The following is a 21844-nucleotide window of genomic DNA, read 5'->3' as shown; positions in this document are numbered from 1 at the left end:
AGAATCATAGAATCATAGAATCATAGAATCATAGAATCATAGGGTTGGAAGGGACCTCTGGAGATCATCTAGTCCAACCCCCCTGCCAGAGCAGGGTCACCTACAGCAGGTTATACAGGAACACGTCCAGGTGGGTTTTGAATGTCTCCAGAGTTGGAGACTCCACCACCTCTCTGGGCAGCCTGTTCCAGTGCTCTGCCACCCTCAGGGTAAAGAAGTTCCTCCTCATGTTTAGGTGGAACTTCCTATGTTCAAGTTTGTGCCCATTGTCTCTTTTCCTGTCCCCGGGCACCACTGAAAAGAGCCTGGCCCCATCCTCCTGACACCCACCCTTTAAGTATTTATAAGTGTTGATAAGGTCACCCCTCAGACGTCTTTTTTCCAGACTGAAGAGACCCAAATCCCTCAGCCTTTCCTCATAAGAGAGGTGTTCCAGTCCCCTAATCATCTTTGTAGCTCTCTGCTGCACCCTTTCCAGCAGTTCCCTGTCCCTCTTATTCATAACTTTCTTTCTTCTTTCTTCTTTCTTTCTTTCTTTCTTTCTTTCTTTCTTTCTTTCTTTCTTTCTTTCTTTCTTTCTTTCTTTCTTTCTTTCTTTCTTTCTTTCTTTCTTTCTTTCTTTCTTTCTTTCTTTCTTTCTTTCTTTCTTTCTTTCTCTTTCTTTCTTTCTTTCTCTCTTTCTCTCTTTCTCTCTTTCTCTCTTTCTCTCTTTCTCTCTTTCTTCCTTCCTTACTTTCTCTTTCTTTCTTTCTTTCTTTCTTTCTTTCTTTCTTTCTTTCTTTCTTTCTTTCTTTCTTTCTTTCTTTTTCTTTCTTTCTTTCTTTCTTTCTTTCTTTCTTTCTTTCTTTCTTTCTTTCTTTCTTTCTTTCTTTCTTTCTTTCTTTCCTTCTTTCCTTCTTTCCTTCTTTCCTTCTTTCCTTCTTTCCTTCTTTCCTTCTTTTTTCCTTCCTACATTACTTGCTTTCTTGTCTCTCTCTCTTTCACTGTTTCTCTTTTTCTCTCTTCCTCTTCTTTTAGGCTTGTGATAATATTATTCCTAAGCTCACATTTTTAGCATCCCAAAGATGAGTCGTACATGAGAAGCCAGACTCCCTCCATACTTGAAACAAAATAAAGGCAGCAGCAGAAAATCAAGCAGTGAATGAATGCTTTATTTTGCTTTGCTTACACACACAGCTTTGGCTTTACCTGGGCTGAGCTGGGAAGTGCTCGGGAGAGGAAAACACCAGTGCAGAGCTCAGCTGTGTGAGTGCGAAGTCTGGGTGCACACAGCAGTGTTCTCACACAGCCAGGCCTTCTGGAGAGACAGGAAGGACCAGCAGAGCAGGACCTGCTCTGTGCCACGGTCCCTGGACACCCCGGGGAACCTGCCCCAGGGTAATCGTCACCAACCAGCCCCTCACAGCTGCAGCAACAGCCACTCACCTCAGCTCAAAGAGCTGGTCTGTCCCTCCATGGAGGGACACAAAATGACTGCATCAGAAGTTTGTTCTTGCATCACAGACTTAGGAATACACATTTCATGTGTGTGATGAGATGAATTTGAGGGAGCACAAGTGCCAGCAGCTACTCCTAGGAGTGTCCTGTTGTGGGAAACTCAGCTTATTGAGATCACTTCAGGTTTGGAGTAACATCCGCTGGGTAACCACCACTGGCATGTGCTTCCTTATGTGTAGGTCATAGAGACATCGAATCATAGAATCACAGCATGGTTCGGGGCTGCCAGCGCACATTGCCAGCTCATGTTCAGTTACTCCAGCCCCAGCATCCTCAAGCCCTTCTCTGCAGGGCTGCTCTCAATCCCTTCGTCAACACACTCCATGAGTCTCCTGCACTGCTTACAGCTTCATGGGATGCTCTTCCAGCAGCTGCCAGGGTGACTGGAGTCCCCCAGTAGATCTCAGCCTCTGAGTGTGGTGCTTCCTGGAGGTGAAGTAAGAACGCTTCGTCAAAAGGCTCCTCTTGCTCGGGTGGCCTGTAGCAAACCCCAGCCGTGAGGATTCCAGCTGCACAAGGGTGCTCAGCTCCTCCTCTTTGTTCCCCAGGCTGCGTGCGTTGGTACAGAGGCACTTCAGCTGGGCCACTGACCATGACAACTTCTTTAGAGGAACACACCCCAAATCCTATGAAGCATTTCACAGCCGTTTCCCTGTGGGTTCCGAACACACCAGCAGCCCCTGGCCCTTCTCTCTTCCTAAAAACTCCATCCCTTTCCCGGTCAATCCAGTCTGACATGCAACTGGCCTCTTTTATACCGTGTTCTGCCTCCCCCCTCTTGGTTCCTCCCTGCTCCCCCTTCCGCTGCATGTCCCTCAGGGCTTTGCACAGCTCTATTCATTCCCGCATCCCTCCCAGACCAGGCTCCCTCTGACTCACAACGTTCTCATTTCAAACGGTCACTTCACTTTCTTGATGGCCCACCAGTTCCTGGGACTGGCAAAAGTTCTTTCTTGCCATCGACTCCATGGTCCTTTTCTCAAGTTTGTGGCTCAGTGCACTCTGCTTCTGCTTTCCCCTTTTTTCTCCCCGTTTCCCCATTAACAAGGTCCCCGCGCAGATGACCTTGCTGGAATAAACACTCCCCCTCTCACACGCCTCCATCCCTCAGTGTGACTGACCACCTTTGGTTCCCATCGCTGCCTCCCTGAGCCTTTGCCCTCAGGTTTGGGGCCCTGCACCTTCTTCTTGATGGCCACTCGGCCTGACAGCTGCCCCGCCCACCAGCTTCCCGCGGAAGCCCCGCCCCCTCTCCTCTACCGGGCCTCTGCTCTCTTCTGATTGGCTGCCAGCACCGGCCACCCCGGCTGGGTAGACCCGGAAGTGCATTGGACCCGGAAGGCCCTTCCCCTACAGGCACGGGGGCCGCCATTGTGGTTTGTCTGCCATTTTATGCCGAGATGCCGCCATTCCCTGGCAGGGAGCTGCCATTTGGTTAAAGATCACACAGCTCCGTGATTGGCTAACGGCCATTTCCTGACACCGTCACACCCGCGTGTTCTCAGGCAGCCCCTGGCATGGGCCGCCTGCCTCATTTGGATATAAAAATAGAATATTTATAGACAATATAATCATATATTGTATATATCTAGGAAAGGAAGTGTATAATTCTACTAATAAATTTAGTTTTTTAATAATACACACATACTTTTTATATATATACTTATGTATATGTGTATAGATTTCTACATAGGTAAACATTAATAAACATATAGAAATTAAATTAATAATTTTTGTTTCTAAAGTTTGCATAACTATAAATTTGAATTGGAGCTATAGTTTTGAACTGAATAAATCCTTCTTCAATAAGATTTAGTGTAGTGAAGAATTAGAGTTTAAATGTGAACGGAAGCAGAAGGAAAAGGCCGGGTGGGGGCCCCCCACTTTACCAGGCTGCAGAACAAGCCCTGACAGGGTGGGCTGGGGGGAATTCAAGAGGGCGGAGGGGTGCCCGAAAGGTGGTGGGGCACGGACACGCTGGAACATGCCCAGGGGCTACGGCCCCCTTCTAGGAGGGGTGAGCAAGTGACGGAGAGGGGGGTCAGTACTGGCTTGGGTCCCCCCAAAAGACGAGCACGCAGCAAATAGGTTGGTATGTGCTTGTGAGGAGCTGCTGCCTGAGTAGCCAACAGGCCAAGAGGAGGCTTCTGGTCTGTGTAGGAGCTTGTGAGGAGTCGTATCTCAGAGGTGAGCAGACAGCAAGCAGGGGGAGATGTGGGGGTCAGGTCTCTGGTGCCTGAGTAGCTGATAGAGCAGGAGCAAGGCCAGGGCTCCTGTAGGGGCTGGTGAGGTCCCTGGTGCTGGTGTAGCTGATAGGAGACACGTGGCTCGGGCTTGTCCTCATGATGTCTCTCTTGGCTGAGCAGCTGATAAGGCAGGACCAGGTGCACAGCTCGTGTAGGTGCCTGTGAGGTCACTGGTGCCTGAGTCCCTCACTGGCAAGTACGTGGCAAACGGGCAGATACGCACCTGTGAGGTCCTGCTCAGCTGACAGGCCATGAGCTGACCCACGGCTCGTGTAGGTTTGGTGAGATCCTTCATGTCTGGACACCTGACAGGCCAGGAGCAGGCCCACGCCCTGCGTCTGTGCTTATGAGGTCGCTCACGCCTGAGTAGCCAGTGGGCCAGGAACAGGCCTAGGGATTGTGTAGGTGCCTGGAGGTCACTGGTGCCTGCGCAGACGAGAGGCCAGGAGCTGTCACCTGGCTTGTGGATGTCTCTGCCATGTCACTGGTGCCTGAGGAGCCCAGGAGAAACATGTCTTGTGTTGGGTGTTTTGAGGTCCCAGGTGCCTGAGAAGCTGGTAGGCCAGGACTAAGCCCCCATCTTGTGTAGGTGTTTGCAAGGTCACCTGTGACCGCTGAGCTGACAGGCCAGGAAGAGGCCCATGGGTTGTGTAGGAGCTGGTGAAGTCACTGCTGGCCGCGTACCTGGTAGGGCAGGAGCAGGAACATGGGGGGTGTAGGGTGTTGTGGTGTCACGGGTGCCCGAGTAGATGACGGGCTCGGAGCCAAGCAGTAGTTTATGTAGGTGTTTGTGAGGTCATTGGTGTCTGAATACCTGATAGGCCAGGAGCAGGAACGTGGCTTGGGAATGTCGCTCTTGTGATTTCACCGCTGCCTGTGTAGCTTTTGGGCAAGGAGCAGGCATATGGCTTGTGTGGCTGCTTCTGATGCCATTAAAATAACACTTGGTCCCCACCCCAATATGGCTTTTTGGAAGAACCATCGTCATCAGAAGCCCGTACACAACACGCACACACGTGTGACAGCAGGACTCCTGAGCACGCAGCAGCAGCAGCAGGAGGGTGTGAGGTCGTGGTCACTGTAACCCCTGAGCACACGGTGGTGGCAGCAGGAGGGACGTGAGGTCACTGTCAGTACCACTCATGAGCACACGGCAGCAGAAGTAGGAGAGTGTGAGGTCACCGTCAGTATAACCCACGAACACACAGCTTTGGCAGTAGGAAGGATGTGAGGTCACGTCACCGATGTCACCCCATGCCCGTGGGGCTCGGTGCAGAGCGGCCGTGTGCATGACAGGGGCATGACGGGGAATGGGAGCTGCCTGTCCCCGTGTCTGCGAGGCTGAAGGAGCAGACCCTGTGGCCCTGGCTGGAGCGGTCGGGGTGGGGGTGGCTCGGGGGCACCCCAGGGATGTGCCTGGGCACGGCGCCAGGAGGAAACCACAGACTTCCTGCCTGGGCACTGCAGGGGGAGCGGGGGGAGTGCGGCGAGGCCACGTGGGCTGTGGTTTGTGCACCTGCAGGCTCCAGCTCCCGCTCCGCCCGTGGGGAATAACGGCCCCTGGGTGACACACTGAGAGTCAGGGACACGTCTGAACCTCCGGGCTGTCTGTCTGCTGCCAGGGCAGGGACATGATCCAGCTCCGGCTCCTGCGAGGGACTCACTGTGGGGGTCTGCAGGGAGGGACGGACAAGCCAACCCTCCTGGGATGGAGCCCTTGCCCTGGATGAAGACCTCTCCCAGCTGCTGCTCCCAGCACAGTGAGGTCCATGGCAGGGGCAGGGGCTGTTTCCTCCCCATCCTGACGCAGACCCTGGTGCAGTCCCCGCTCCATGGTCACCGCAGCTTGGGGGCAGCTGGACACTTGCCTCATGGCTTCTTGGATGAGCCCAGCGCAGGAGATGCTCAGTGCTTCCAGGCCCACAGCAGGGTGCAAGGGGTGACTAACCAAATTCCCCGGCACACCCAGCTTGTCCCATGATGATCCGCCACCACAGCGACCATGACACCGGCAGTGGGACATATATGTCCCTCATATATGGTCATGAACGGCGCTGGAGAAGTTCATTGGCGGGCTGGGCTGTGTCGGAGGGGAGATAGCTCCCGATAACGTCTAAAAAGGTGCTGCTGCTTCGATTGGCTCCTTCCGCAGCTGGGTCGGCATCTGCAGAGATATATCACCCTTGCATCATCGACGTCCCCGTGAGTCCCCAGGAGCTGTGACAGGGAGTGGGGAAGAGCAGGGCTGTGCCAGCAGGGCAGGAGGCTCAGGATGGGAATGGAGGGACTCCTGTCCCCTCGGGTGCTGTGGCTGCTCCTCTGGGTGCAGCTCTGCAGAGGTAAGTGCCGGCTCCCTTTTCCCACAGCCCAGGGCCATCGGGTACCAGTGGGGTCATCAAGAGCCCTTTGGGAAGAGGGTTTCTTTCCAAGTGCCGCTGAGATGAGGGTCAGGAGGAGCTCAAGTCCATGGACCCTGTGCCTTTGCCTGTGTCCATTTGGCTGGGAGAGGGTGTCTCCACTTCCAGAGCTCCAGTATTGGAAGGTTGGGGGAAGGTGTGGGGCTGGGGGCATGGGGCTGTTATGGGGTGTTGGGCTGGGGAGGAGCGGGTTCCCTGTGCAGGGCCTGGGGACACAATGAGTGGGTGGTCATGGGAGGGGGCCACTGGAGTGGGAGGAGGTTCCCAGGGCTGTGTTATGGTGAATAGCCCATCCCAGAAGGGCTGGAGTACTGCACCCCTAGCCTTCACAGGCTGTGGGGAGAGCAGGGACCCCCACACTGGCCAAGGGACAGCCTAGAGGGGTGAGGACTCCCACCCTCCCACCGTGGTGCTTCTGACTCAGCCTGGGCAGGGGGGGGCCTTCTAGACCTGCACTCTGGGGCTCGGTGCTCTCCTGAGTGGTCCCATGTCGACGTTTGAAGGGGCTGCAGAGGTGAGGCTGGAGGATGGCGGCGGACGCTGTGCTGGGAGAGTGGAGGTGAAACACCAGGGCCAGTGGGGGACTGTGTGTGCTTTCCACTGGGAGATGACCAATGCTGCAGTGGTTTGTAAGCAGCTGGGCTGTGGGTCTGCTGTCCAAGCTCATGCCAAAGCAGTCTTTGGGCCAGGATCTGGCCCCATTTGGATGGATTTGGTTTACTGTCATGGCAATGAGTCTGCCCTGTCTGACTGTATACACAGAGGATGGGGTAAACACAACTGTGACCACAGCGAGGACGCTGGTGTGACGTGTTCAGGTAAGGGGCCAGCTTGTTCTCTACCTTTGGGGCCAGGATGGGAAAAGGGACCTGGCTGTGCCCTCAGAGAGCGAGTGAACACTGGAGCAGGGCCCAGGGTGGTTGCACTGCTGAGATGGGACTGTGGTTGCTGGTGTCCCTGGGGAGCCCACCCATACTTAACACCTGAGGTGACTCAGCCTGCCTTTGGTCACATCCAGGCACTGGAAGATGAATCCCTCTCCCTGCCCCATGGTGTCTACTAGTTCTCAACTTTCTCCTTCCATTCAGACGGGACCTGTCTGGCAGCACCGCCAAGGACAAGGTCCCATCATGCCACAGGCACTGAGAGCAGCTCACGTGGCCACCCACAACCCTGGGGAAGGGCCCAAGGAGGCCAGGGACTTTTGGGTTGTGTCCCCTGGCAGACATGAGTCCCCCAAAGCAGAGGGGCTGCTCAGAGGGCAGGGGCCCTGGGCTTGGGCAGAAGAGCTGGGTGGCTCATGGCCACCTCATTCCCCTTCCAGAGCCACCCCATGAGAGCGAGCCCACAGGGAAACACCCCTGTGCAGGCAGCGCTGGCCTGCTGCCCAGCCTCTCCTGCCCAGCCTCTCCTGCCTACCCCAGCCCCTGCCTGCCCTGTGCCAAGGGCACTTGCCAGCACTTTCTGACTCTCCTTGCCCTGGGAGCTTGTGTCAGCCCAGGGCTGCTCCTCTGCCCCCTCTCCTGCCGTCTACCCAGCTGGGGGCCAGGGATGTGCACCCCTGGCAGTGTTCTCTGGCCCTGGCTGAGGACCCTCCCCAGGCAGGTGCTGGAGCTGGGGGCTGGTGGAGACAGCGACTGGAGGTACAGCTGCACCACATCTGCTCCCTCTGACATGTCCCATCTAATAGCAGTGCCTCAATGGGCTCCATTTCTGGTGGCTCCAAGGGGTTCCTCAGCCTGGCTCTCAGCTTGGTGGGGCAGAGCAGGCTGCAGCAGCCAGCAGAACCTCAGCCCATCTCCTTGGGCTCAAGCGCTGCAGTGCCTGGGGCCAGTGCCAGGTAGCCCAGGGTCTCCAGGAGGGCAGCAGTTTTTCTAACCACTTCCTGTGGCCGTGGTTTTGGGAGAAAAGCCAGCCCACAAGTGCTGTGATGATGTTGGGGGAGCAGCAGGGGGTCCCTGGTGTGTTTGTGCCATCAACACCCACTGGGAGCTGCTGGGAGGGTCGTGGGTCTCTTTGCCTGTGGCCATCTTAGAGATGAGGTGGGACATAGTGGGACACGTAACTGCCAGAGGGCTGTGGGAACTCACAGGGTTCTTTGGTTACTCCAGGATTTGTCCGGCTGGTTGGAGGGGACAACCCCTGCTCAGGACGAGTGGAGATTCATGATAGGAACGAGTGGAAAACTGTCTGTGACTCCAACTTTGGTCCCAAAGCTGCCGACGTGGTCTGCAGAGAGTTGCAGTGTGGCACAGCCCTGTCTGTCCCCGGGGCAGCTCACTTTGGAGAAGGGGCTGGTCCCATGTGGGACAGAGAGCTGCAGTGTGTGGGGAATGAATCCCTTCTCAGCTCCTGCCCCACGGGGTCCCCCAGGGACCAGCCCTGCACCCACGCGAATGCTGCCGGTGTCACCTGCACACGTAAGGACTCAGGGCAGGGTGTTACCACCGGGGGTGTGCCGATGATGGGGGAGCAGGGACAGGACTGTGCTGTGCTGGGTGTGAGGACAGAAGGGGTGACCACAGAACCATAGAATGGTTTGGGTTGGAAGGGACCTTTCAATGTCATCTAGTCCAACTTGCCTGCAACCAGCAGGGACCTCTTCAACTAGATCAGGTTGCTCAGAGCCCCATTAAACCTGACCTTGAATGTTTGTCTGCAGCCCTAAAATGGTGCAGAAGGAGGAGAAAGGCAGGGTGTCCATTTGGCCTCTACTCCACCACCCAAGGGAGAAAAGCACAAGTCTGCCCTGTCTCATCCTTCTCTGTCCCGAGTTCACAGGGTTCAGGCTGGTGAACGGCAGCACGGCGTGTGAGGGGAGGGTGGAGGTCCATGTGCAGGGGACCTGGGGCACCCTCTGTGCCTCCCGCTGGGACCTCTTGGACGCCCACGTTCTCTGCCGTCACCTCAACTGCGGGTTTGCTGAGTCCATTCCTAAAGGAGGGCATTTTGGGAGAGGAAGCGGCCCTGTCTGGAGAGACTCCTTCCACTGTGACGGGACTGAAGCCCACCTGGGAGAGTGCCCAGTGACTGCCCTGGGGGCCTCGCCGTGCTCCCATGAGAACGACGCTGCTGTCATATGCTCAGGTGAGTGCAGGAAAACACTCGGTTACTCTGTTTTCCTCTTAAATGCTCCCAAAGCAGGGGACCCTGTGGCAGTGCAAGGCTCTGGCTCAGAAGGTCCCCACAGAGGGCTGGCGGCAGGCAGGCGAGCTCCAAGGCCCTCCTGCAAGGGTGCCAGAGCCTGGAGACATGCTGCAGGCTGCCGGGCTCCCCGATGCCGCCAAGGGCTGGGGCATGGCTGCTCTCCCCAGGCCCAGCTCGCTTCGCATCCCTGCGGCTGGTGGGTGGAGGAAGCCCGTGCGACGGGCGAGTGGAGATCTTCCAGCACGGGACGTGGGGCAGAGTCCTGGATGAGCAGTGGGACGTGCAGGAGGCCAGCGTGGTGTGCCGGCAGCTGCAGTGCGGAGAGGCAGAGGCAGCCTACAACCCCCCGAAGGCTCAGAGAGGGACAGGTCCCGTGGGGCTGCGCGGGGTGCGGTGTGCAGGGCACGAGGCCAACCTGACCCTCTGCAACACCTCCCTGCCTGAGAGTGCGCTGGAAGCAGGGATTGCCGAGGACGTGGGGGTCGTTTGCCGGGGTGAGTGGCGCTGCACGGCCCCCCCAGGCTCTGGGCTGGGTGGGCAGCCGGCCCTTGACGGCAGCCGGGGTTTCCTCCTGCTACAGGGAGCCGTCAGGTGCAGCTGGTGAACGGGCCTGGGCGCTGCGCTGGGAGAGTGGAGATCTACTACCAGGGCAGCTGGGGGAGCGTCTGCGATGACGGCTGGGACCTGTCTGATGCTGCCGTCGTTTGCCGCCAGCTGGGCTGCGGAGGGGCGCTGGAGGCGGTTGGCTCCGCTCGCTTCGGGGAAGGCTCCGCTCAGATCTGGCTGGAGAGCGTGAACTGCTCCGGGGCCGAAGCTGCTCTCTGGGACTGCCCGGCAGGGTCCTGGGGGCAGCACGACTGCGGGCACAAAGAGGACGCAGGAGTCGTCTGCTCAGGTGTGTGCCGGGAGCTGTGGTGGGAGCCCAGTGCCCAGGCGGGCCGGGACGAGGGGAGAGCCGGACACGGCCGAGGCTGTTCCTGGCCAGCTCTGAGCCCCTGACAAAGGCCATCGTGGGGACACCCACGCACAGGTGCCCTCATTCCCACCGGGGGTCCCTGGGGAGCTCTGCTGCCCCTGACGGTCAGCAGGGAGGGCAGGGGTGTCTGTCCATCAGGGACATTTCTCTGTCCGTGGGTGCAAGGGGGACATGCTGGACGTGCCTTTGCCTGTCTGAGGGCCTGGCGGGTGCAGGGGTGTCCCTGCTCCCCCAGCCCCAGACCAGCCTGTTCCCCCTCGCTGCCTTTCCTCCCAGAGTTCATGGCCCTGAGGCTGGAGAAGGGCACCAACTGCTCCGGGCGCCTGCAGGTTTTCTACAATGGGACGTGGGGGAGCGTTTGCTCCAACTCCATGACTCCTGAAACTGTGTCGCTGGCATGCAAGGAGCTGGGCTGCGGGGACAGAGGGTTCCCGGAAACACAACGGCCCTACGGCAGGCTGTCTGGCACGGCCTGGCTGGACCGTGTGGAGTGTGGGGAGAGAAACAGCTCCTTCTGGCAGTGTCCCTCCGCTCCCTGGCACCCGCAGTCATGCAACGACCTGCGAGAGGAGACCCACATCACCTGCAAGGGTAATTCTGAGCTAGCCGGGCACCAGCATCCCCTGCGTTCCTGCTCCTGGCTGGGCATGGACAAATTCCTGGGCCTGCAGGGGCCTTTCGTTTCCAAGCCAGACGCTGCTGCTGCTGGTACCAAAAATGGGACTTCCTCTCCTGGAGCCCCACACATTCACCAGTGGTTGCCAGCCGGGCTCCCGGCTTCGCCTGGTTGAGGCAGAGGTTTCTCGAGGCAAGGTCCCAGAAGGGAACAGCCAGGGCTCTGAGGAGTGTCCCTTCCATGGACACCCTCCTGCTGCTCTGTGACCCAGGGTCCCTTAGGAGCTGAGCAGTCAGGGTCCCCCACGTTGCCGAGTGTGTGTCCCCCAAAGGACCAGGGTTCAGCTGCTGCCATGGGTGGGTGGCACGAGCTGAGCTGAGCCCCACTCTCTGCTGCACGGCCCCCCTGCAGCAGCCCCTTCACCACAGCGTTTCCCCCTGCAGGGAGTCAGCCAGAAACGCCCCCGGCCCCAATGGCTGCGTGCCCCAGCACCCCGAGCTGCACAGGTAGCTGCTCCTCTGCATGCCCCTCTCGCCTGGCAGGGCTCTGCCTGCTGTCCCGCGGCCCTGGGAGCTCTCTGCCTTCTCCAGACAGGGAGAAGATTCGTGCCGTGGGAGGGGAGAAGGGGTGCTCCGGCCGAGTGGAGGTGTGGCACCGCGGCTCCTGGGGGACGGTGTGTGACGACTCTTGGGACATGCGGGATGCCGAGGTGGCATGCAGGCAGCTGGGCTGTGGCCCTGCGGTGTCTGCCCTGGCCGAGGCTGCATTTGGGGAGGGGAGCGGCCCCATCTGGCTGGAGCAGGTGGAGTGCCGGGGGACAGAGCCATCTCTGCAGGACTGCTGGGCCCGGCCTGGGGACAGCGGTGCCTGCCGCCATAAGGAGGATGCGGCCGTGAACTGCTCAGGTGAGTGGCAGGGCTGGGACACCTCACAGGGAGCCCTTTTCCCCATTAGCTGCCATCATGGCTCCAGAGCTCCTGAGCGCAAGGTCACCCCTGCAGAGCAGGAGAGCCTTTTGCCGAGTGGGCAGCAGCTTCTGTGGGGCTGGGTGTCCTCCATCTTCTGCCCGCAGGGCCCTGCAGCCCCCAGGGGCATCTCCCGGGCTGCCGGCTCTGTCCCTGCTCTGGGCCCTGCGCTCCTTCCTGGCCATGCTCACCAGTCGTGCAGGAGGGGCGATTTGGGTGGGATGTGGCAGGGATGTCTGCACATGCACACGTGCGCGCACACACACACACGGTGTGTCAGAGAGGAGGCTCCCTGGTAGCTTCCTCCCCACCCTCTCAGCCCAGCTCTCCTTCTCCTCCTCTGCAGATGCACCCAGGACGGCAGCACCAACCCCTCCAGCAGGTAACCCGTCCTCCCCACCAGCGCCGGGTCTTCTTGGGGCCAGGCTGTGACACACAGCCGGAGGGAAGGGGCTCCTTGCTGGGCTGTGAAACTCCCAGGAGGAGGCAGCGGGGTAGCGGTGGGGCGGGAGGCTGGGGAGGGCTGTCATTCACCCACTCAGGTGGGAGCTTCCCCATCCCTCATCCCCTGAAACCTGGTATGTAATGGGGGTCAGGACTGGGGTGTGCCGGCCCCTCACCTCTCCCAGGCCTGGTGCTGCCCTTTCTGTGTTCCTGCCATGCAGATCCCCCACAGGGCCGTCTGACCGGCAGCGGGAGAGTCTCGTTGCCCGTCATCATGTGCATCATCCTGGGAGCCCTTGTCTGCCTGCTCCTGGCCCTCCTGGCCGGGCAAGTGCGAAGCGCCAGGGCTGGGCGCAGAGGTGGGTCCCTTCCCAGGGGAAGATGCCTGCTGGCAAGGCCAGGGGTGCCGTGGGGTGTCAGTGAGTGGGAGAGGCAGAGCTGGGGGGACAAGAGTGTGTGCTCTCTGCGGGATCCCATCCCCTCTCTGACCATCCCTGGGCCAGCCCTGCCTCTGTCCACAGGCTCTGAGAGAGCTCAGGAGCCCTTCCCTGAGGCCGTGTACGAGGAGATCGGTTCCAGCCCAGCATGGCAGAAGCAGGCAAGGTTCAGCAGCTCAGGTTGGTGTGCGGCCCTCATTGAGGACACATCTACAGTGCTCTTTCCCCTGGCTGCCACCCAGGGTTGACCCCTGCAGCCCCCTAACCCATGGTTCGTGCGGTTGTGGGGCTGTTGGATCTGTGTGGGGAGCACCCATGTCCTGGGCCCAGGAGAGAAGCTTTCTCCCCACCTGCTCTGCGCGTCCCATTTGGGGACAGCCCCTCTCTGCCTGCCCCTGCACCGTGGGGGACACCTGAGGGGTGAGGGAAGGGGCTGTCCCAGGGCAGATCTGGCAGGCCCTTGGAGATGGGCTTTGTCCCAGGGCAGCAGGGTGAGTCCTGAGCCCTCGTCCCCGTGCAGCCGTGGCTCTGTGGGTCCCACGTCCCCAGCAGCACTGAGCACAAGCTGGGTCAGCAGAGCTCGCTCCCCTCACACCCGCTGGGCCTCTCTCCAGGCTCCTATTCAGAGGGGTCCCTGAGCAAGCTGCAGCCCTACCCCGGGGACAGTGAGGAGGAGGATGGTCCGGGGTCAGCACCAGGTAATGGGGGGCAGGAAGGGGTGGATGTCTCCTCCCTGCAGACATGTGATGGACAGCAGTGTCACTGAGCGTCACCCTCGGAGCTGGGAGGACGGGCGGGATCTCCTGTGGGGCTGCAAACACCGATGTCGGAGCCCCACGTCCCTGCGCATCCTCCCATCCTCTGCTCTGCAGAACGCATCTTCTCACTGTCACCAGCTCTCCTCTCCTTTCAGATGTCCCTGTCCTGCCTGGAGGTGACCCAGCTGATGGCTATGATGATGCCAGGGAGGTTTCTGACCCTGGGGAGGATCCTTCCCCTGGGCAGGAACACTGGGAAATGCCCAGGGTGGCAGAGGAGGGATATGGACCCACGGATACCCCTGGAGGTGAGAGGGAAAGAAAGTGCTGCTGGTTCCTGGGGTGGCATCCCTGACGTTGGATGAATCGCTGTCACGCTGAGAGCCCAACGTGCTGGGATGGGAGAACCTGCCCCAGGAGTTTCTTCTGGGGTACCATGGGTGGGAGAGGGAGCTGAACGTCTCAGGACTGGTGAGGAGAAGGGAGGAAGGTGATGTACAGCCCAGGAGAGGCACCCCATGGGGTGAACATGCAATGGCCTGCCTTGCTTCTTGCAGGGCCAAACCTGCTCTCCCAGAGAGGTGCTGGTGCCCCCGGAGCTGAGGGGGATGGCTGGTCCCTGTCCCCAGAGAGCACGGGCTATGACGATGCTGAAGAGGTGTCTGTGGCACATCCCCCTGAGGACACAGAGGCTGTGACACCGGAGCTCAGTGCACAACGGTCCCTGAGCCCCGGGCCAGGAGAGCCCGTCCCTGCAGTGCAGCTGGGGGCAGCCAGGAGGGAGGAGAGGTCTGTGCAGCTGGGAGAGCCGTGAGCACCAGGGAACCCTCTCCCTTTTCCCTCGGGCAGCAGAATCTGCCAGGGGTTTCCTCAATTTTGATTCCCCTGTTTTTATGCAGGAGCCCCCATATTGGGTCTTATTAAAAGCCTTTGAGCCAGAGCTCTGCTTGCCTGCCCAGGTGCTTTAGTGTCTCCCTGAGGGTGGCTGGAGGAAACCAGAGCCCAAAGATGTGGCGGTGGGGAAGGGGCATGTCTCGGGTGGGTGTGTGGTGCAGGGCAGTGAGCTGAGCTCAGGTCCAGCACAGCTGCCCACCTCTCTCCTGAGAGGGGGCTCCAAAGAGACAGTGCACACAGCCCTCCTCACCCCACAGCCAGACCCTGGCTGGGCAGGGCAGGCCCACAGTGCCTGCAGAGGACCAGAGGCTCCAGCTCCAGCCTTTCCCCGAGGCTGGGCATTCAGGGAAGAAGCCCCTTGGAGATGCTGGGGATGGAAGCCAGGATCTCCCACATGCAAAGTGGGCGCTCTGCCACTGAGCTACACCCTCTGGAGCCTGCCCAGCAGGAGACACTCTCCTCCCATGAGGGGTCTGTGACAAGCACAGCCCCGTTGTCCCCTGGGTGCCCAGGGACCCTCTGCAGCAAACAGCACTTGAGCCCTCCTGAGATGGGGGAAGTCCGCACTGCCTCTCCCCTGGGGCCTGATCCTGGCACAGGGCTGCACTGCAGAGCACTGCCCCTCCAGCGTCTCTGAAGACCGATGGGGCAGAAGGAGGCTCTGGCTGCAGGTGCTGCTCCCACGCTCTGGCCCCCTCCAGGGCCAATGGAGAGGAGAAAACTCCTGAGCCTCCTCTGCCCCCCAGGGCAAGGGCAACCCCCCTGTGTGCCACATCTGTGCGCAGCGGCACAGGAGGAGAAGTACAACAGGGTGAGGGACGTGCCCTCCCTGGGGTGAGGTGCCCCCAGGCTCTGATGGCACCCCAGGGTGTGCGATGGGGCAACATGGGGGCAGAAAGCTCACACGCCCTCATCCATGTAACGGGCCTCCTCCTGCACCCCTCTGCCCCGCAGCATCCTTGGAGGTGTGGTGACGGGCAGGTGTCCATCTCCATGGGGCTGATGCCCAGAGAGGAGCATATTGGTGTGTTATCAGTCATTGGAGCAGGGGGGCAAAGGGGGACAAGAAATTCTGCTCAGGACAGCGTGTGACTAAACAATACTGATGGCCATGCACTCCGGTGGGTGATCCTCAGCGTGGCTTTGTCAGCTGTCCTGGGCACATCAGAGGTCTCACTGCAACACCCCCCCGGGGGAAGGATGCTGCCATTCAGGCCGCAGCTCCAGGGAGTGCCTCTCCCTGGGACTATGGGTCCAGTGGCCTCTGCTCTGGGAATGGAGACAAGGTGCAGGAGGCGCCTGAGGAGGGGAACAGACTCTGCACCCTTGAGCATGACAAAGAGGAGAGGAATTGGGTCGTGCAGAGACCCCGCAGAGGACACATCCCGATCCTGTGGAGCAGGGAAGGGGGCACAGCTGGAGACCACCCCAAAGCAGCCCTGAGTGGAGAGTCCTGCCCAGGGGGAGGCTGGGGACTTGTGGGGCTGGAGGAAGGCTCCTTCTAAGCCGCAGATGTGCAGGTCCAGGGCAGGGACAGTGCTCTGGGAAGAGGTGAAGGAGCAAGCAGGGCTGGGGCAGGCTGGAAGGCGGCAGACGGGCTCTGCAAAAAGCAGAGGGAGAAAAATCACTGCTGAAGCCCAGGGCTGAACCAGGCACCTTTAGATCTTCAGTCTAACGCTGTCCCAGCTGAGCTCCTTCAGCCCTGCCCCAGCAGCCCTTGTCCCTGGGCCACCCCTGCTGGGCCCCAGGCTGACACAGACGAGGAGTGCTCCTCAGGGAGGTTCCCAGGGAAAAGCTGTGCCCAGCCCCGGACAGAGGGGACCGGGCCCCTCCCTGCCTCCAAGGCCAGGTGGGCTCCAGCTTTGGTGGACGCCACATTACGCTGGGCGTGCCAAGATGTGTGTGGGCCTCCTACAAAGGGGACAGGAGTGAAGGTAATTGGGCAGGCCAGGCACGTGCAACTGCAAAGGCTGAGGGTCAAAGAAGCATAGGACCGATGGAAGACCTTATCACCTGGAAAGCCTCCTCCCACACATTTTTTTCCTTGCTGAACTTTGCTGCTTCGTTCCCAACTCCTCTCCCTCCTTCCCCCTGAGCAGTGCAGGGTGATGGGGAACGGGGGTCCTGGTCAGTCCATACCAATTCCTCTCTGCTGCTCCTTCCTTCTACCACTTTTCCCATGGGGTCCCACTTACTGGTTACAGTCTTTTGAGATAAACCTGCTACAGCATGGGCTCTCCTCAAGCTGAAATTCTTTCAGGAAATATCCAACCTCTCCAGTGTTGGGTCCTCCACCAAGTGCAGGGATCACCTCCTCCGCTGTGCTCCTCTCCTTAGGCTGCAGGGAAATACCTGCTCTACTGTGGTATTCTCCACAGGCTGCAGGAGACCATCTGCTCTGGCACCTGGAGCACCTCCTCTCCCTCCTTCTTCACTCACCCTGGTGTTTGCAGGGCTGTTTCTCACACTGGTTTTTCCCTAACTCCTCTCCCACTCGAGCCCTTGTGTCCTTTCTTAAATACACTCTCACAGAGGTTCCACCATCCTCGTTGACGGGCTCAGTTTTGGCCAGCGGTGGGTTTCTTTTGGAGCCGTCTGGAACCATCTCTGTCTGGCACGGAAGCAGCCCCTGGTCTCTTCTCACAGAGGCCCATGCCTTCAGGCCCACCACTACCAAACCCTGGAGACGGACACCAATTCCACAAGCCCTGGCTCTGCACCACAAACACTCTGGTGTGAGTCCTCACCCCGCATGGTCACATGGTACAAGCCGTACTCCGAGGATTTTTCCTCCTGTGCACTTTCCAGCCCAGCCCAGCTCCCTCCAAGCTCTGCCACCTCCCCTGCCCTCTCTCCATCCCAGCCCAGTCTGCGCTGGCCCAACAGCAGAGCCTGCCCCAGGGTGCTGCAGAGCTCTGGGCACTCACTCCACAGCCACAGCCCCTCTGAAGGGCACCGCAGCTGCTGGGGGGCAGAGGAGGGTCAGCCCCAGAGATGGGGGGCATTTGGGCACAAGGCAAACGCAGTCAGTGGGCCCCTGTGTCCTCCTCCCCAGGATGTTCTGAGGGGTCTGCAGCCCCTCACTGCCAACCCCTCTCCCCAGTCCAGTGCAAGAGCCCCGGCCCTGGGGACCCTCAGGCAGCTGCTGCCACCCCACTGACAGAGTGGCACCGGGACAGCCTGCCCCAGGCTGCTGCAGCCAGAAAGGTCTTCTCATCTCCCGTTTATTCAGCCCTGCTGCTGGTGGGTCTCAGAAAAAGAAGTTGGAGCTGGTTCATGTATTTTATTTAAACACACAGAGAGACTGACTCTTCATTTACACAACTTTTTTCTGTCACGCAAGAAAGGTGGATACTTACTGAGGAGGGGATGAATAAGGAAAGCTTGACTTGTCACACCAGGTGCTGGGAATCCTTTGCAGAGGAAGGTACACAGTCCATGGCTGATTAAAAATGTCCAATCAGTTTCCTCAGGGCATCCTTGAGCTCCTGGTTCCTCATGCTGTAGATGAGGGGGTTCACTGCTGGAGGCACCACCGAGTACAGAAATGACACCACTAGATTCAGGAATGAAGAGGAGATGGAGGGAGGCTTCAGGTAGGAAAACACCCCAGTGGTAATAAAGAGGGAAACCACGGCCAGGTGAGGGAGGCACGTGGAAAAGGCTTTCTGTCTTCCCTGCTGTGAGGGCATCCTCAGCACAGCCCTGAAGATCTGCACATAGGACACCACAATGAAAACAAAACACTGAAAAGCAAAAAAGATACTAAAAGAAAGAAGCGCAACCTCTCTGAGGTAGTCTGATTGTGAGCAGGAGAGCTTGAGGATCTGGGGGATTTCACAGAAGAACTGGTCTAGGCCATTGCCTTGGCAGAGAGGTATTGAAAATGTATTGTCTGTGTGCAGCAGAGCATGGAGAAAGCCACTGCCCCAGGCAGCTGCTGCCATGTGGACACAAGCTCTGCTGCCCAGGAGGGACCCATAGTGCAGGGGTTTGCAGATGGCAACATACCGGTCGTAGGCCATGACTGTCAGAAGATAAAACTCTGCTGAGATCAAGGTGAGAAATAGAAAGACCTGTGCAACACATCCCGAGAAGGAGATGGCCCTGGTGTCCCAGAGGGAGTTGGCCATGGCTTTGGGCAGAGTGGTGGAGATGCAGCCCAGGTCGAGGAGGGAGAGGCTGAGGAGGAAGAGGTACATGGGGGTGTGGAGGCGGTGGTCACAGGCTACGGCAGTGATGATGAGGCCATTGCCCAGGAGGGCAGCCAGGTAGATGCCCAGGAAGAGCCAGAAGTGCAAGAGCTGCAGCTCCCGCGTGTCTGCGAATGCCAGGAGGAGGAAGTGGGTGATGGAGCTGCCATTGGACATTGGATCCCTTTGTTCCCGAGGTACTGCCAAAGGAGGAAAGCACACTCACAAGTCAGGACAGCTCTGAGCAAATCTCTTCCCATTGCCTGCCCTTCCAAACCCAAGCCCCGGAAACACACTTTGCCTGTGTCCTTTTTTCCAGGAGTTTTCTTCATTGCCCTTGTTGGAGCTCTCATTGTTGCTGGCCAAGTGTGCCGTGAGGAGCAGAGCTCTGCTTGTGGGCTCCCAAGGAGTCATCCCTGCTCCACAGCAGCGGGGATTTGGGAAAGGGGTTACAGCTTCTGCCATTCACTAGTTACCTGTCGTGGTTTAGCCTCAGATGGCAACAAAGAACCACGTGCCGCTCGCACGTGCCTTCCTAATACAGGAAGGATCGTAAGAAAAGGCAAGACTCTTGGGTTGGGACAAAGGCAGTTTAACAGAAGAGCAAAGGGAACAGGCAAACAACAACAACAACAACACGGATAGGGGAATATACAAACGCGATTACGGAACCGCTGCTCCCCACCGCTCGCCGACTGGCCGGACCTGGGACGCCCCAGCCCGCTTTTAAGCAGCAACTTCCTGCCCCCTCCCCCGGCAGCTCAGGGTGCGCGTGGCTCACATGGCATGGAATACCAGGTAAAGTTAACCCTATCCCCACCGGAACCAGGACATTACCTCATCTGTAATCCACTTGTAATGCAGAGGAGCTGCTCAGCATATTCCTGCAGGAAAACCTCAAGGAAACTCCTGCTTGTCCTAATGCTGCAGTGACATGAGCAGAGCCAGCTCACTCCTCAGCCTTGTTTGGGGGGAAAGACCACGCAGCTCTTCACTCACTCCTCCCACACTCACTGCAGAGGGATAGGGAGAAGAGGGAGAAAAAGGAATAAAGTCTCATGGGTTGAGATACAGACAGTTTGATAGACCAGTAACGGGAAAGAAACTAACAATCATTGTAAAATAATATAGGAAACCAGGAGTGATGCAGTACAATTGCTTACCCCCCGATGCCCATCCCGAGCAGCGAACACGGATTCCTGCCGCCCGGCCAACCCCCATTTCTGTACTGAGCATGACCAGCCCAAGGCATTTTAATGCCCTCTCTGGTGGTTTTGGTGCTGAGCTCATGAAGCTCAGACACAGGAGAAGCTGATGAAACCTCTCCAGAAGTCAACGTCAGATGCAAACTCCAAAGTTTCTTGGAGCGTTAATGGGTCCCACTGAGGGCCATTACTGCCAAAGGCTCCTGGGGGCTCGTTCGAGGGAAAACTGGAGGCAGTGAGGGCAGGTAGGCAAAGGCAATGGAGAGGTGTCTCTGATGCTGGCTAATGCTGAATGTGTGAGAGGAAGGCAAAGGACCAAGCCCTGGCCTCCAGCCCCTGGGAAGGGAGGTCCTGCCCCACAAGCACAGCTCGGGGCTCTTGTTGGGGCATTGTGATGGGAGGACGTGCCATGCCAAGGGCAGAAAGACAGAATGACGGCTCCCGGGTTGGGAAGAGGAGGCGCTAAGGCCCTAGTGCTGTAAGGATAAGGTGTCTTCTGGTAGCCTTGGTGGCACAGACAACAGCCACAGCCAAGAGGAGAAAGACATAAGCAGTGTTGGGGGCTTTCAGCCTTGCCAACTCCCTTGATCGTCTCCACTACAGGCTGTGGCTAGAGAGATGCCCTGCAGAAAATTACCTGGGGGTGTTGGTCAACTGCCGGCTGAATATGAGCCAGCAGTGTGCCCAGGTGGCCAAGAAGGCCAACAGCATCCTGGCCTTTATCAGGAACAGTGTGGTGAGCAGGAGTAGGGAAGTGACTGTCCCCCTGGAGTCAGCACTGGTCAGGCCCCACCTGGAGTACTGTGTCCAGTTTTGGGCCCCTCACCACAAAAAAAGACATTGAGGTGCTGGAGCGGGTCCAGGGAAGGGCAAAGGAGCTGGTGAGGGATTTGGAGGATAAATCTTATGAGGAGTGGCTGAGGGAGCTGGGATTGTTTAGCCTGGAGAAATGGAGGCTGAGGATATTTGGAAAAAATTTTACACTGAAGCGGTTATTAAGCATTGGAACAGGCTGCCCAGAAAGTGGTTGAGGCACCACCTCTGGAGGTATTTAAAAAATGGGCAGACATAGTGCTTAGAGCTATGTTTTAGTGATGGTTTTTGTCAGAGGTAGGTTGGTGGTTGGACTAGGTGATCTGAAAGGTCCCTCCTGTTGCATGAAAAGGGGCAAAGCGGTTTTGGCAGAAGATAAACCCCCTTGTGTTCTAACACTCCTCACCGAGGTGGGGGACCAGGTGCAGCTGGGTTTAAATTCGGAGTGATGCCCAATCCAGCACTATCAGTCCAATCGCGTTTAATATGTATTAAACTGTTACGGTTTGGACACACTGATAGTGGACTGCACCTTCAGTCTAGTCGTGCTCCTGAACCAGCACGGCCACTCTCCAGTCTTTGGTCGCGTTCAGTGAGAAACCGAAACGTCCAGCTACTGAAACAGTGCAGTTTATTTAAACAACAGGTATATAGGATTGACAGTGATAAATACACTGTCTGCAAAGCATGTGCAAATAACGATATTGTTAAATATAGAAAAGGCACATTGAAGTTATATACAATACAGCCTGGCTATAAATGTAGGAGAGAGATTCTCTGGAGAGATTTCTAAGTTTCCCGAGGAAACACTCGGTATGATCTAAGTCTTACCCAAAGGCGTCCCTATGGCGGGGAAGAAAGGCTCAGCCCGTTGACTGGTCCCAGAAGTTAGTGATGGAATTCTCCTGACTTGTTCGCAATGGTGTCTTCCCCGATATCCCCCCTCTCTCGGGCTATTTTTATACTATTTATTTTATCTTCAAAGTGGAGTTTGAGTGACTTTAGTCATAAATTCTTTTATTATGATTGGTGTACTCAAGGAGGAGTGGTCGCACCTTGGGGGTGGGTAGCCTCTGGGATGGAGGTGTGTTTTGGTACGTTGTAATGAGCAAAGTTCGCACAAAGGACAAAATTTCATCAAAATTTGATGAAATGTTGGCTCAGGTAGTGAGTAGGCCGCTTATCTGTTTCGTAGTAAGCAAGTAGGCAGCTTATCTGTTCCGTAGTGCTATCTCG

At 57.8% G+C, this 21844-nt stretch overlaps 1 protein-coding gene across 1 annotated transcript; it reads right to left on the bottom strand.

The window, feature by feature from the left end:
* Window positions 1-17843: 17843 nt before the first annotated feature.
* Window positions 17844-18767, bottom strand: LOC134509655 (olfactory receptor 14J1-like). Its single transcript, XM_063322236.1, has one exon. It carries the CDS (start codon window positions 18765-18767, stop codon window positions 17844-17846), a length of 924 nt encoding a protein of 307 aa, XP_063178306.1.
* Between the last annotated feature and the right edge of the window lie 3077 nt (window positions 18768-21844).

Source organism: Chroicocephalus ridibundus, unplaced genomic scaffold (genome assembly GCF_963924245.1).
Source record: "Chroicocephalus ridibundus unplaced genomic scaffold, bChrRid1.1 SCAFFOLD_26, whole genome shotgun sequence".
Classification (NCBI taxonomy): domain Eukaryota; kingdom Metazoa; phylum Chordata; class Aves; order Charadriiformes; family Laridae; genus Chroicocephalus; species Chroicocephalus ridibundus.
Note: the sequence above shows the minus strand (reverse complement) of the source record. Positions and strands in the feature narration are given on the sequence as shown.